The sequence below is a fragment of the Haliotis cracherodii genome, unplaced genomic scaffold, assembly GCF_022045235.1.
Source record: "Haliotis cracherodii isolate W230 unplaced genomic scaffold, xgHalCrac1.p SCAF_12, whole genome shotgun sequence".
NCBI lineage: Eukaryota > Metazoa > Mollusca > Gastropoda > Lepetellida > Haliotidae > Haliotis > Haliotis cracherodii.
In genome coordinates this window covers 32,449,043-32,462,667 of record NW_027266267.1, presented here as the reverse complement: position 1 = coordinate 32,462,667, position 13,625 = coordinate 32,449,043, and the positions used below count along the sequence as shown (strand labels likewise).

Sequence of the window (13,625 nt, the reverse complement as noted above, 5' to 3'; positions counted from 1 at the left end):
TATATATACTCACCACCAAAATAAACGTGAACCACAGAAACATAGAACTCTTCATATATCAACAATCATGTCTGTTAATCATGTTTCTTTTGTTGGTGAGTATATTGCATGACATTCTGGCATATCACCCAAAATGGTCATCAAACAAAGTACCCATGTGGAGGGGGGAGGGGGGGAATTGTATCTAGACCTTTATGGGATGACCCAACCATTATCCCACTAGGCTACCCCACCATCCCTCAAAATGGTTCAGCTAAAATGAAGACAGCTGTCACAGACAAAAACCGAAACAATGATAATTCCTATGGATAGATCATCTCTTAGAATTCAAACATTTACATTCCTCCTGAAACTGTCCCTTTCCATGTCAGTACATACAGATGTTCCTGCGACATGCTAGGCGGATGTGTCTCCCACAAACACATGATGACTCAAGCCTCTGCAAGAGAGTGAGCAAAATGGCGCTACAAGTCTACAGTCAGGATAGTTCATCATTGGACAAAGTCACGCATTTTCCTGTGTGGACTCCAAACCCATGGATGCCTTATAAAATATGTATAGGTGAGGAATAGATTATATTGGGAAGCACAGTCTTGCATGAGGTGCATAAAACAATCAATGCACGTGCAGCGTGCGGCATGCGCATGCACGGAAGGCTGGTGCACATCGACTGGATGAGGCGAGGCATGCATCAGCAAGCAACTGGGCAGGTTACAGTCAGTGATGCTCATCAGACTCTGTAATTTAGATTACAGACGAAGACAAAAAGTATATACTGAAATGAACGCCCTGAATAAGATATGTATTGATATGTATCTTGATTAAGGATGGTCGTGATGGCTGCAGTGAGGATGGTCATGACGTTTGTATCATGAACATCAAGAGTGTGTGTGTGTGTCTGCTTGTACTAGTCCGGACTGATGCCGATTTATAGTGCTAGCTCACTGAGATACCATGCCACAGTTTAACATGAATACCACACTCAGACACAGTATACTGACTCCCAGCCGACTAGTCCTTGTTTTAAACCACTTTAATGCCTAGCACCAGGCAGGGTAACAACATGTACAATTTTTTAAAGACTTTTGGTATGACGCGGCCAGGGATGGAACCATCGACCTGAAGCTCTTCTTTGCGGATGCTCTACCACTAGACCACGGAGGCAGTCACATATGTTAGGAAGAGGTACCATAAAGAAGAAATGTCTAAATATCACATTAAACTATATATTGGCATATTTATCATACACAAAAGAGAAACTAAGAATAAAAATAAATACTGTAATTAGAAATGTTGACCTCAAAGGGTATTAATTATTAATACAGTACACACTGGTAACTGGGTCTAGCAGTTCGCTGATGCAGCATCAAAAGGAGAGTATGCTCTACTACTATTTCCAGCACAGGCCCAGAAATTGTGATGAATTAATTGACATGCTTTGGCATGTGTTTGTGATGGGTGCCACTGGTGTGGCAGAATACACTCATCTTTATGCAAACATCTAGTGTCATCACTACAATGGACTATTAGTACAGATTCCTTATAATTATCAAAATGTTTTTTGTCGCTTTTATTTACTTGTGTGAAATTAAGACAATGTACATTGGGGAATGCCCCACTTCTATATATTGTAGCCTTGTATAAAACTTGAGTTTGCAGACAAAGAAACTGGTGTTTCAACAACTTGAATCATACTATATATACGACTGCAATTTGTCTGAACCTAGCTCCCTTTATACAACAAACCTTCCCCAGGAAAAGAGTGAGTTAAGTTTAATGTCACTTTCAGCAATATAACAGACAGATCATTGAGAGTCACATCAAATCTTGTAAAGACATTTATTGTTTCCGGAGGTTACCATTATGTAAACTTAATGTAAAAACACCTGGAAAGCAGTTTTGTTATTGCTAGACTCTTAAACCTCCACTGAATTTTGTATAAGCCTATTGGAGGTTTTAAAATTTCAAAAAGTGCTACTCTAGTTGATTGTCTATTGTTTCAAACCTGATGAACACATTTGTTGAAATCATGTACAGTGGATCAAATAAAGGTTTGCAGAAATATTCCTTGATAACTGAAGAATTACAGAGGATCATACCATCCCAGCCAAACAGCACACTCCACACTACTATCTACATGACTAATCTAAGAAATGTGCCAGTCAAAGTTGACAAGGGTAACTGATGATTAATAATAGTTTTCCTGTAAGTAGTATAATGGAATTATTAATGAAATGGCACTGCATTGATATGCCTGATGTCCCTCCGGCTCGCAAGAGACAGTTTTAATTATTGGGATCATGGCAGGTATTAATAGGTGAGTAGTCTTCAGGAGAATACTATCTATTAAATATTGACATCTTTGCATAATCCATCATGGATGTCTTGATGAAATTCAATACGAGAAGCTCTTGATGATCATCATCTTTTCAATGAAGAAAACTTGTGCTTTTGTTGCGTACCAGGTTACCAATGACACACACACAGCATGTGATAACAGTTGCACAGTCCATAAATAATACATCATCTGCAGAACAATACATTACTATATGGGTGTTAAGTAGTATTGTGTTGGTCAGGGCTCATTAACATTCATTTTTCAACCAAATGACAATCTGAATAACTCACAAAACGTCAAACATTTCAAACAAAATTGAAAACACCCATAACTACTTCTGATTGACCTTTCCAGATCCCATCATGCAATTTGCACACTACCCATGATGCAATGCAAACACAAAATTAAGGACAACCTCAACTTTAGAGAGGCAAAGTAAATCCTGAGTATTTGCCAATAAGCATGCCTGCCGACCAACTCAGTCCACTTTACACTGGGACTCATGGGACCTTCCAGCAGGTCTCTGTTGAGTTAGATGTTAGCGGCTAACAACTAATCCTAACTAACATACATGAGTTTTATTTGTCTTACCTCAAACCTGCCCTTGGGCTAAAAGCAATGCCAGTACTTTCATTGTGATGGATGCAAGATTGGCCCATTGCTTGTCAGAGGGCTTTTAGCACCCTTCGGATCAATTCTTCTCTCGATGGGAGTTTTATCTAAGTTCATACATGGTTCTGCAATAAATGCAAACTGTTTTGTGGGAAAGTATTCTGACTTGGCTGATCGTAACAGATCCAACGCTTCCTTTTTCTTGCTTGTAGGAGACAATTTGCATGGTGACCCACTGTGGTTTAACTGCGTGAATTCATAGATTTTGAACTCAAACATTAAAGGTAAATTAGAAGTTCCATTAATTGTAAAAAAAAAAGTGAAGCACGATTAAAGTTGGATGGTTCCAGACACACGACAAACTACCTACTTAAAGCACAACTGTCAGCTGATGGTGCTGAATGTCAACTGTAGCTTTACGTTCTATTCTACTTGTCAATAACAGATGGCTCCACCACAAAGACAAATCAGCTAATAAAAGCGACAAAACACTTTCCATAATCATAAGAGATTTCTGCAAACAGCAGAGTCCACTGTATGATTCCAACTTTGTGTTTATCAACCTCTGTCCAACTTGTGAAGACACAAGGTGTTCTCAAGAACACACCAGTGGCACCACCACAAACACATGCAAAGGCAAGTCTTGTTTGAATAAGGAAAGTTTTTGTCATATCATGCAAGCCAGTTGTCACTTGTCTTAGAACCTGATTCTTCTAAATTGTGCAGTCCATGATCCTTTCATGATGCATTGCCTCAACAATGCTAATGTGAGGTGTGATTCACAAATAAGAATCAATTCATGAATCACATATATGTATCTGCTGAATGAATATAATATTATCACCGCAGGAAATTGTTGAGGGGACCCTTTGTGTTATCTGAAAATACTGGCCTTCCAATTCTCCTTAACTCTTTCATAACTCCATATAGGCAGGTTCTCCTCAAGAACCAACAAGGAAGTTCTCTTCAAGAACCAACAAGGTAGTTCTCTTCAAGAACCAACAAGGAAGCTCTCTTCAAGAACCAACAAGGAAGCTCTCCTCAAGAACCAACAAGGAAGTCCTCCACAAGAACCAACAAGAGGACAGTCTCCTCAAGAACCAACAAGAGGACAGTCCCCTCAGGAATCAACAAGGTATTTCTCCTCAAGAACCAACAAGGAAGCTCTCCTCAAGAACCAACAAGGAAGCTCTCCTCAAGAACCAACAAGGAAGCTCTCCTCAAAAACCAACAAGAGGACAGTCCCCTCAAGAACCAACAAGAGGACAGTCCCCTCAAGAATCAACAAGGTAGTTCTCCTCAAGAACCAACCAGGAAGCTCTCCTCAAGAACCAACAAGGAAGTTCCCCTTAAGAAATTACAAGATAGCTCTCCTCAAGAACCAACAAGGAAGCTCTCCTCAAAAACCAACAAGGAAGTTCCCCTCAAGAACCAACAAGGAAGCTCTCCTCAAGAACCAACAAGGAAGTTCCCCTCAAGAACCAACAAGAGGACAGTCTCCTCAAGAACCAACAAGGAAGTTCCCCCCAAGAACCAACAAGGAAGCTCTCAAGAACCAACAAGAGGACAGTCTCCTCAAGAACCAACAAAGTAGTTCCCCTCAAGAAATAACAAGGTAGTTCTCCTGAAGAACCAACAAGGAAGCTCTCCTCAAAAACCAACAAGGAAGTTCTCCTCAAGAACCAACAAGGAAGCTCTCCTCAAGAACCAACAAGGAAGTTCTCTTCAAGAACCAACAAGGTAGTTCTCCTCAAGAACCAACAAGGAAGTTCCCCTCAAGAAATAACAAGGTAGTTCTCCTCAAGAACCAACAAGGAAGCTCTCCTCAAGAACCAACAAGGAAGTTCTCAAGAACCAACAAGGAAGTTCTCAAGAACCAACAAAGAAGCTCTCCTCAAGAACCAACAAGGAAGCTCTCAAGAACCAACAAGAGGACAGTCTTCTCAAGAACCAACAAGGTAGTTCTCCTCAAGAACAAACAAGAGGACAGTCTCCTCAAGAACCAACAAGGAAGCTCTCCTCAAGAACCAACAAGGAAGCTCTTCTCAAGAACCAACAAGGAAGCTCTCAAGAACCAACAAGAGGACAGACTCCTCAAGAACCAACAAGGTAGTTCTCCTCAAGAACCAACAAGGAAGTTCTCCTTTAGAACCAACAAGAGGACAGTCTCGTCAAGAACCAACAAGAGAGGATGTGAGTGAGAAGGGTGACAATGGTCACACTCCTGCTATACATATGCCTCTCAACTTAAGCTCAACTGAAATATACTGACAATAAAAAGCTCACTGATAACAACACACCTGAACAGGAAGTAGAGGTTATCTCCCTTGACACTGAGGTTTGACACATTTGCACAATTTTGTCAGATGTTATCTCACTACTTCATTTTATCTATGCTGTTAGTGCCAGCTCACATAAATTTCAATATTTCTTCTAAAAGGGTGACTCCTAGGCCACCATTTACAACATCAAGCCTCTTTGTGCAACCAGACCTCTCTCAGAGGCTGCCATCAAAGTGCAATGACATGATCACACCAGTTCAACTGCAGCAGGATTTGTCATCAATTTGCACAAATTTTCCATCCAAAGTCTGATGCATTTACTGTGATAAGCCTCAAGCATATTACCCATGACACAAAATGACATCTAATCGACAGAGATGGTTAATATGAAAGTATTTATCAGGCGGTCACCGAGTCTATTGCCATTAGCTGTTTGTCATTGTCTGGAACGAGATTTGATATGCTATACATATTTATACCATGCCTCGAGCGGATGTACATTGCACAAGCATCAAGTTCATGTCAACAGGTATTATGAGATTGATGCATTATCAATCAAATAGAACTCTATTGTAAAATTTAAATGAATGGTGTCAAATAGTCACAAATTGTCATAATATGTGACAGAAATCATTACTTATCAGTCATAATATTTAACGAGTGACTCTTAATGAGCTCTGTCAGTTTTCTTGCTTTTGTATATGTCACTACTTCTCAAACATAGATTTACCTGGGTTTTTCTATTTTGGAGTCCAGGGTCTCTTAGTAATAAATTTGGGGGGTACAAAGCACAGACAAGGGGATCCAAGGCACAAACAAGGGGGTCCAAGACACAAACAAGGGGGTCCAAGTCACAAACAAGGGGTCCAAGGAACAAACAAGGGGGTCCAAGGCACAAACAAGGGGTCCAAGGAACAAACAAGGGGGTCCAAGTCACAAACAAGGGGTCCAAGGCACAAACAAGGGGGTCCAAGGCACAAACAAGGGGTCCAAGGAACAAACAAGGGGGTCCAAGTCACAAACAAGGGGTCCAAGGCACAAAAAAGGGGTCCAAGGCACAAACAAGGGGGTCCAAGGCACAAACACGGGGTCCAAGTCACAAACAAGGGGTCCAAGGAACAAACAAGGGGTCCAAGTCACAAACAAGGGGTCCAAGGAACAAACAAGGGGTCCAAGGCACAAACAAGGGGGTCCAAGGCACAAACAAGGGGGTCCTGGCAAACTGTTTCATGACTTTACCTGATTTACTCACATCATTGCACAAGCTCAGAAGTTATCATAGTAGAACAGTGTGGGACAGAGATTTCAATGTTAGATAGAGGTCACTTGACCATTGACACTCTGAACTTCGAGATTAATTCTTACCAAAATAGAAATATCAGTTATATGCATTCAAACATTTTGATAAATTATATGATTCAAATGACCATTCTGTTTGCATCCCACAGGACAATGTAAAGTATTTGTGTCTACATTTAATTTGTATTCGTACAGGATGGAATATGTTGGCAAACGCTGCACCAAGAAATATATAATTACCAAGGATATTTTGAAAGATTCAGCATGCGAACAAATATTCTTACATCTAATGCTGATGGAGCAGATCACAGATTACAAACCCATTTATCAAGACAAATACAATATTATCAATAAAACATGTGTTGCTAGTGCAAACTACTTTCCTCCCAGATAGCCAGCCCAAAGAGTATCAGACTGATAAAGTGTACTGTGCTTGGGCCTGCCTCATCAGCATGATCAGCAAACACCACTTTTCATAATTCAAGTTTTAAAAAAATAATCTATCACATAAAACATAATCTTGAGATAATTTTGCTACTTTAAGTTTTTTCAATTTGATAAATTAACCACATTAATCACTCATGAGTTTGGTAATTAAGATAAGTCATGGGAGTGTTAAAGTATGTGTGGAACACGGATTCAACCAGTTGCCAATGATCCAGTGCCAGATAACCTTTCATAAACGTGCACACTAAGATAATTTGGTCTCAATTCTTGGTCTGTTCATGAAAACTAACTTTATTTGATTTGTCATTCCATCATATTATTGTGAGTATAAATCTAGAGAGAGAGGCTTTACTAAGATAATTTGGTCTCAATTCTTGGTCTGTTCATGAAAACTAACTTTATTTAATTTGTCATTCCATCATATTATTGTGAGTATAAATCAAGAGAGAGAGGCATTTTTCAAAAACATACAACACTCTTCATTCATGAAAATAAAATCTCTTTCACTGTATATGGTTGTATATTGACATTGTACAGAAAACAAATCCCATCTCTCAATCCAGAGACTTATTTCTCACTGACTCTGAGATAATCTGTTATGCCTACATATACATTATTGACTGTACACCATGTGAAAACAGAAAACAGAATTCAAAACAAAGACCATTACTCATGTCTAGAAGTCGAAAATTATGCACTTGAGACGCATGAAATGTAAAATTTATACAAAAGAGCATTTTGGAAACAATCTAATCCACAAGGGGAAGATTTTTCCAACATTCAATTCCGGCATACTGTGAATATTCTTTCAAGTTCCTTATGTATATATGAAAAGGCATTAGTCATGCTACCATTGATGCAATGAATGGTCCCTAAGGGAGCACTCAGTTGCAACATGTTGACAGGTTATTCTTGTTTGTTCTGAGACAAGAATGCCTCATTAACCATACACAGCTAGGGGAAGCATATTCAGACATTTATTTATAATTTCTAGATGTGTTTAAACTTCAACACAAGAATAACCTGGGGACAAGAGGCTTTCGTGTAAGTCTGGACATAAGTTCAAGGGGGGGGCAGATATTATATATGTTTTACAGGAGGCCATTTGTTATTTTCAACAAAATGAAAGTGAAAAGTATTAAAAACTTATTGACACATACAGTAGGAGGATCAATCATGAGACAGGGTGGGACGGCCTAGTTCGTTAAAATGTTGGCTGGGCATTTCTCCCGTCCCCACTCACACCTATCCCCCTCCCACGCACCCACACGCACACACGCACGCACGCACGCATGCACGCACGCACACACGCACGTTGTAAAAATACAGCATTTTCACACATTTAGTTTTCTGTATCTCATTGAAATCTGTTGTTTCTTGTTCACCTACAGAGCAGCAAGAAGCTGTTTAGCTCTCAGTGGAAGTTTACATCTTTGACAAGCGCTGCTCCCCTGAGGAGTTCCCAGGGTAGAAATGTGGGGCAGTTGATGTCACTTAATTATTCCAGTGTTGGAGCCAGACTTGTCTGTTGCTCCAATCAAACTGCTGATAATGTGTCAATTTCATGTCTATTCCATAAATAATGAAACATACATGTCACATGGCACAAAAGTCCACTACAGATAAACATCTGGCCTTCTCTGATTGTCACAATATGGTTTTCATCATTGTCCTCACCTACTCACAGTAATAATCCCATTTTACACATTCGTATTTTCACACAATGAAGAAAGTTAATAATTGAAAATTTCCGATCTGCTTGACTGATCGTGAAGTCAGTGTTGAGCATTATTAATCTGCTGGAGCTTATCTTCTGATCTGCCATTCTGTACATCTGTATGTTAGTGAAGGGGGATAACAGCTGTTCATGATGTACAGTTCAACAGACATAATACAACATCTGGGATACAGCACACCAACCAGAATTGTAGTCTTCCTTGACCAATCACCAAGCTAGTGGGCAGGAGTACATGCCCTTGCCTTTGCAAGTGTTTGTGATGGGTGCCAACGGTGGGGAAGGATACGCTCATCTTTTTGTGAACACTGGTAAATCAGTGCATCTTCATCAATAAGCAAGTACAAAATGTTTTTTAATTTCCTTAAACTTTCTTGATGGTCTTTCAGAAACAAAACAGACTTGTATTTTCTTGCTGTCTGCGATCATACAGTACATAAACTTGTTTGATGGGTGAGTCTATGGACTAATGACAGGATTTTCCAGAAAAAATGTTATATATGCAGTATCGAGATACGTATGGTATCGTGATTTCTGTATGAAGATATGTATCGTATCATGTGACATCTGTATTGTACACATGGCCCCAACCACTGTCCCTGACACTCACACAGGATGACTGCATGATGACTTATAACTTAAAAGTTTCCATTGAGCATAGGTGTTCTGAAAGGCACCTCAGTTAACTATCTTGTTGCATCCATAAACTTCACCAGGTTCTATTCTACTTGTCCCCAGATATTCTAACATCCCCATGCATCCTCCGTACACGTTCATCTCAACTTGTTCTACATGTCCCCAGATATTCTAACATCCCCGTGCATCCTCCGTACACGTACATCTCAACTTGTTCTACATGTCCCCAGATATTCTAACATCCCCATGCATCCTCCGTACACGTACATCTCAACTTGTTCTACATGTCCCCAGATATTCTAACATCCCCATGCATCCTCCGTACACATACATCTCAACTTGTTCTACATGTCCCCAGATATTCTAACATCCCCATGCATCCTCCGTACACGTACATCTCAACTTGTTCTACATGTCCCCAGATATTCTAACATCCCCGTGCATCCTCCGTACACGTACATCTCAACTTGTTCTACATGTCCACAGATATTCTAACATCCCCGTGCATCCTCCGTACACGTACATCTCAACTTGTTCTACATGTCCCCAGATATTCTAACATCCCTGTGCATCCTCCGTAAACGTACATCTCAACTTGTTCTACATGTCCCCAGATAGTCTAACATCCCCGTGCATCCTCCGTACACGTACATCTCAACTTGTTCTACATGTAATGCGCAAACCTCCACCAAGCCTAACCACTTCCATGCCTGTTTGCTTTCAACCCTATCACCAAAACAAGGGGGGTAATGCTACTTTGACCTCTTTTCCACACCCCAAGAGGGCATGATAAAAAAAAACCTTGCCCAAATTCCACTCACACATTATAGCTTATAAAAACGTGTCACTTTTGACAAGGCCACTGCGATGCGATGCTGATAACACATAATTAATAAGATCTTCCTCCACTGAGAAAAGATGATAGAGCGGACAGAGATAGCAGATAAACTTGACCAAACAAAAACCCGTCCATGGAGAGCAAAAACATCCTTCGACCCTTTTGTTAACTGCCTCCTTGGAGAAACATAGATCTCTGATGCTGACAATTACTCCAAAGCCGAGAGAAACTGTAGAAATGTCAGAGATTGTGCCTTGTATAGATAAACCAAATGTTTTCGTTATTGTTTTGGCAAGATATACAGCATAATAGAGTAGAGACAGTCTCTCAATTTTAAACCAATGTTTTGCTATTTATTTACTTAAACATGTTGACAAAGTATGAAAGAAGTACAGAAATGTTTTGTTCAATGTTTTTATTTAGACGTCAGTAATCAGACAGGAAAACATCTCCCTGCTCCTTCCTATTGCTGATGTGCCTTGCTGTCTTACATGTTAACTGCATGCTCTTCGAAAGTTCACTGAAAATTGCTTATTCCAGCAAATGTTTTCACAATCCAAAGTAGAACATTATTAATTGACAAATTTGACACTTTGGGAGCAAAAATCAATATCATTCATGTTTAAACATTTTGGTTCCATGTGAAACAGGTACTTTTTCCTCCAAACACAACTGCTTTCCTTGGAATTCATGAATGGCATGCAAGCACAAAAATGTCAAATGGTTTCATTTGGAATATATCCACATCTAAATTAGTTTCTTGCAGACCCACAGCATATTTTGAGATAAACACATTCTCTTGTTCTTATTTCTACTTCTAGATTTCCATTACATCCAGGATAGAATTTCCCTACAAAAAGACTGTTGACTTTCAGTGACAATGATACTGTGCAAATGTCTAGGCTTGTGTGGTCCCATCTGCCATGCCTGTCACCATCTCACTTACTGCATCCAAAACTTCAAAATCTGGAAAAATAAATGCTGTATCCTTCCATCTAAAACATTCAAATGCATTTTGTGTGTTACGTTGGAACAAAACACCAACAATTTCAACTTAATTAAGTTGGAAATGTTTAAAAATAACATTCCTCTGTTACGATTTTCTCACGTTGCCCAAAAGGTCGTGTTGGCAATTCTGAGATAAAAAATACACACTGCAACAAAAAAATTAAACTTGATGTGCCAGCAACTGAAAGCTGACTAATAGTGATAAGCAAGTCTCCAACAAATATTTTCCAAAAAACACAAACGGTATAAAAACTATAACCCAGAAACCGAGTCCTGCTAAAAGATATTTCTAAAGATTTACAGCAAATGGATTAAACCGGGGAAAAAATACTTCTTTAGTTTTTATCAAAAGTCCTGATAGCAAACCCCAGTGTTGAAGTAAGCAACCTGCCATAATAGCCGTAATCAAGTCTGATTCTAATGGATTAGTGAGGTTAGGTTTCAATGTAGAGAACCGGTCAGGGACATCCTCAGCGAAGTATCACATTAAGATTTTATCTGTCAGATAGCATAATGGACTGGATCCATCGTGAGGTGACCCAATGTGATCCCCACTCCATCACAGCTGACCATCAAGGGAATCACCAGTATGACGCTTTGATGTTCCACTTGGTCTTGCTTCACAACAACCACTATTATGTCTTCATGTGAAGGACCTACATCAGACACAAACAGAGCTTCTGTCTGCTGTTTGTGTTTCTATGTAGGTGGCACTGTAATGGTACAGTTTGTAGCATACTTGCAAATTACCAAGGTTAAACATCTGTGCTTTCCTTCCTTCTGAGAACTTGCCAGCCATATTGAGGGTCCTGTCAGTCAAACTGGGAGTTTTGACAGCTAGATTTTTTATTTTACAGCTAAATTAAACTTTCTCTCAGCTATTTTGAAATTGTGTTTCAAGATTACATCTACACAAACAATCACTGATGCATCCAGACAGTCACGTACATTTATCAGCAGAGCAAGCTACGCTCAGGTAAATGTGTTTCTTCATTCCAATGGGCAACAGTCTTCTGTGAAGAGCTTCCTCACTGCACCTGAATGCCATGCACACCTTCCACCCCTTCTTCCCACTCGCCCAAACCCGTTTTCTTCCTCTACCCCACCCCTTCTCTCCCCCACCACTCCTTCCTCTACCCCACCCCTTCTCTCCCCCACCAGTCCTTCCTCTACCCCACCCCTTCTCTCCCACCACTCCTTCCTCTACCCCACCCCTTCTCTCCCACCACTCCTTCTCTCCCACCACTCATTCCTCTACCCCACCCCTTCTCTCCCGCCCCTTCTCTCCCACCACTCATTCCTCTCCCACCCCTTCTCTCCCACCACTCCTTCCTCTACCCCACCCCTTTTCTCCCACCCCTTCTCTACCCCACCCCTTCTCTCCCACCCCTCCTTCATCTACCCCACCCCTTCTCTCCCACCCCTTCTCTACCCCACCCCTTCTCTCCCACCCCTTCTCTCCAACCACTCCTTCCTCTACCCCACCCCTTCTCTCCCTCCCCTTCTCTACCCCACCCCTTCTCTCCCACCACTCCTTCCTCTACCCCACCCCTTCTCTCCCACCCCTTCTCTACCCCACCCCTTCTCTCCCACTCCTTTTCTACTCCACCCCTTCTCTCCCACCACTCCTTCCTCTACCCCACCCCTTCTCTCCCTCCCCTTCTCTCCCACCCCTTCTCTACCCCACCCCTTCTCTCCCGCCCCTTCTCTCCCACCCCTTCTCTCCCACCACTCCTTCCTCTACCCCACCCCTTCTCTCCCTCCCCTTCTCTACCCCACCCCTTCTCTCCCACCCCTTTTCTTCCACCACTCCTTCCTCTACCCCACCCCTTCTCTCCCACCCCTTCTCTACCCCACCCCTTCTCTCCCACCCCTTCTCTACCCCACCCCTTCTCTCCCACTCCTTTTCTACTCCACCCCTTCTCTCCCACCACTCCTTCCTCTACCCCACCCCTTCTCTCCCTCCCCTTCTCTACCCCACCCCTTCTCTCCCACCCCTTCTCTCCCACCACTCCTTCTTCTACCCCACCCCTTCTCTCCCACCCCTTTTCTCCCACCCCTTCTCTCCCACCCCTTCTCTCCCACCCCTTCTCTACCCCACCCCTTCTCTCCCACCACTCCTGCCTCTACCCCACCCCTTCTCTCCCACCACTCCTTCCTCTACCCAACCCCCTTCTTACCCCACCCCCTTCTTACTCCACCCACTTTCTCTACCCCACCCCATCTTGCCCCAACCACTTTCTCTACCCCACCCCATCTTGCCCCAACCACTTTCTCTACCCAACCCTTCTTGCCCCACCCACTTTCTCTACCCCTCCTTTTCTTGCCCCATCCCCTTGCCCACTACTCCTTCCCCATCCCCACCATTGCAGGTTTAGATATGGACATAATTTGTTTCTTTCAACACAGTTCACCACCTTCTCCTCGGAG

General features: G+C 41.7%; 2 protein-coding genes across 7 annotated transcripts in view; one reads left to right on the top strand and one right to left on the bottom strand.

Annotated features, from left to right (window-relative positions):
* The window catches only part of LOC139458355 (roundabout homolog 2-like), a 471,546-nt gene that overhangs the window by 247,953 nt on the left and 209,968 nt on the right, over window positions 1–13,625 (bottom strand). The window lies entirely within an intron of this gene.
* LOC139457293 (trichohyalin-like) lies at window positions 2,301–5,151 on the top strand. Its single transcript, XM_071238701.1, has 3 exons — window positions 2,301–2,307; window positions 3,881–4,565; window positions 4,656–5,151. The coding sequence occupies exons 1-3, from the start codon at window positions 2,301–2,303 to the stop codon at window positions 5,149–5,151; spliced, it is 1,188 nt and encodes a 395-aa protein (XP_071094802.1).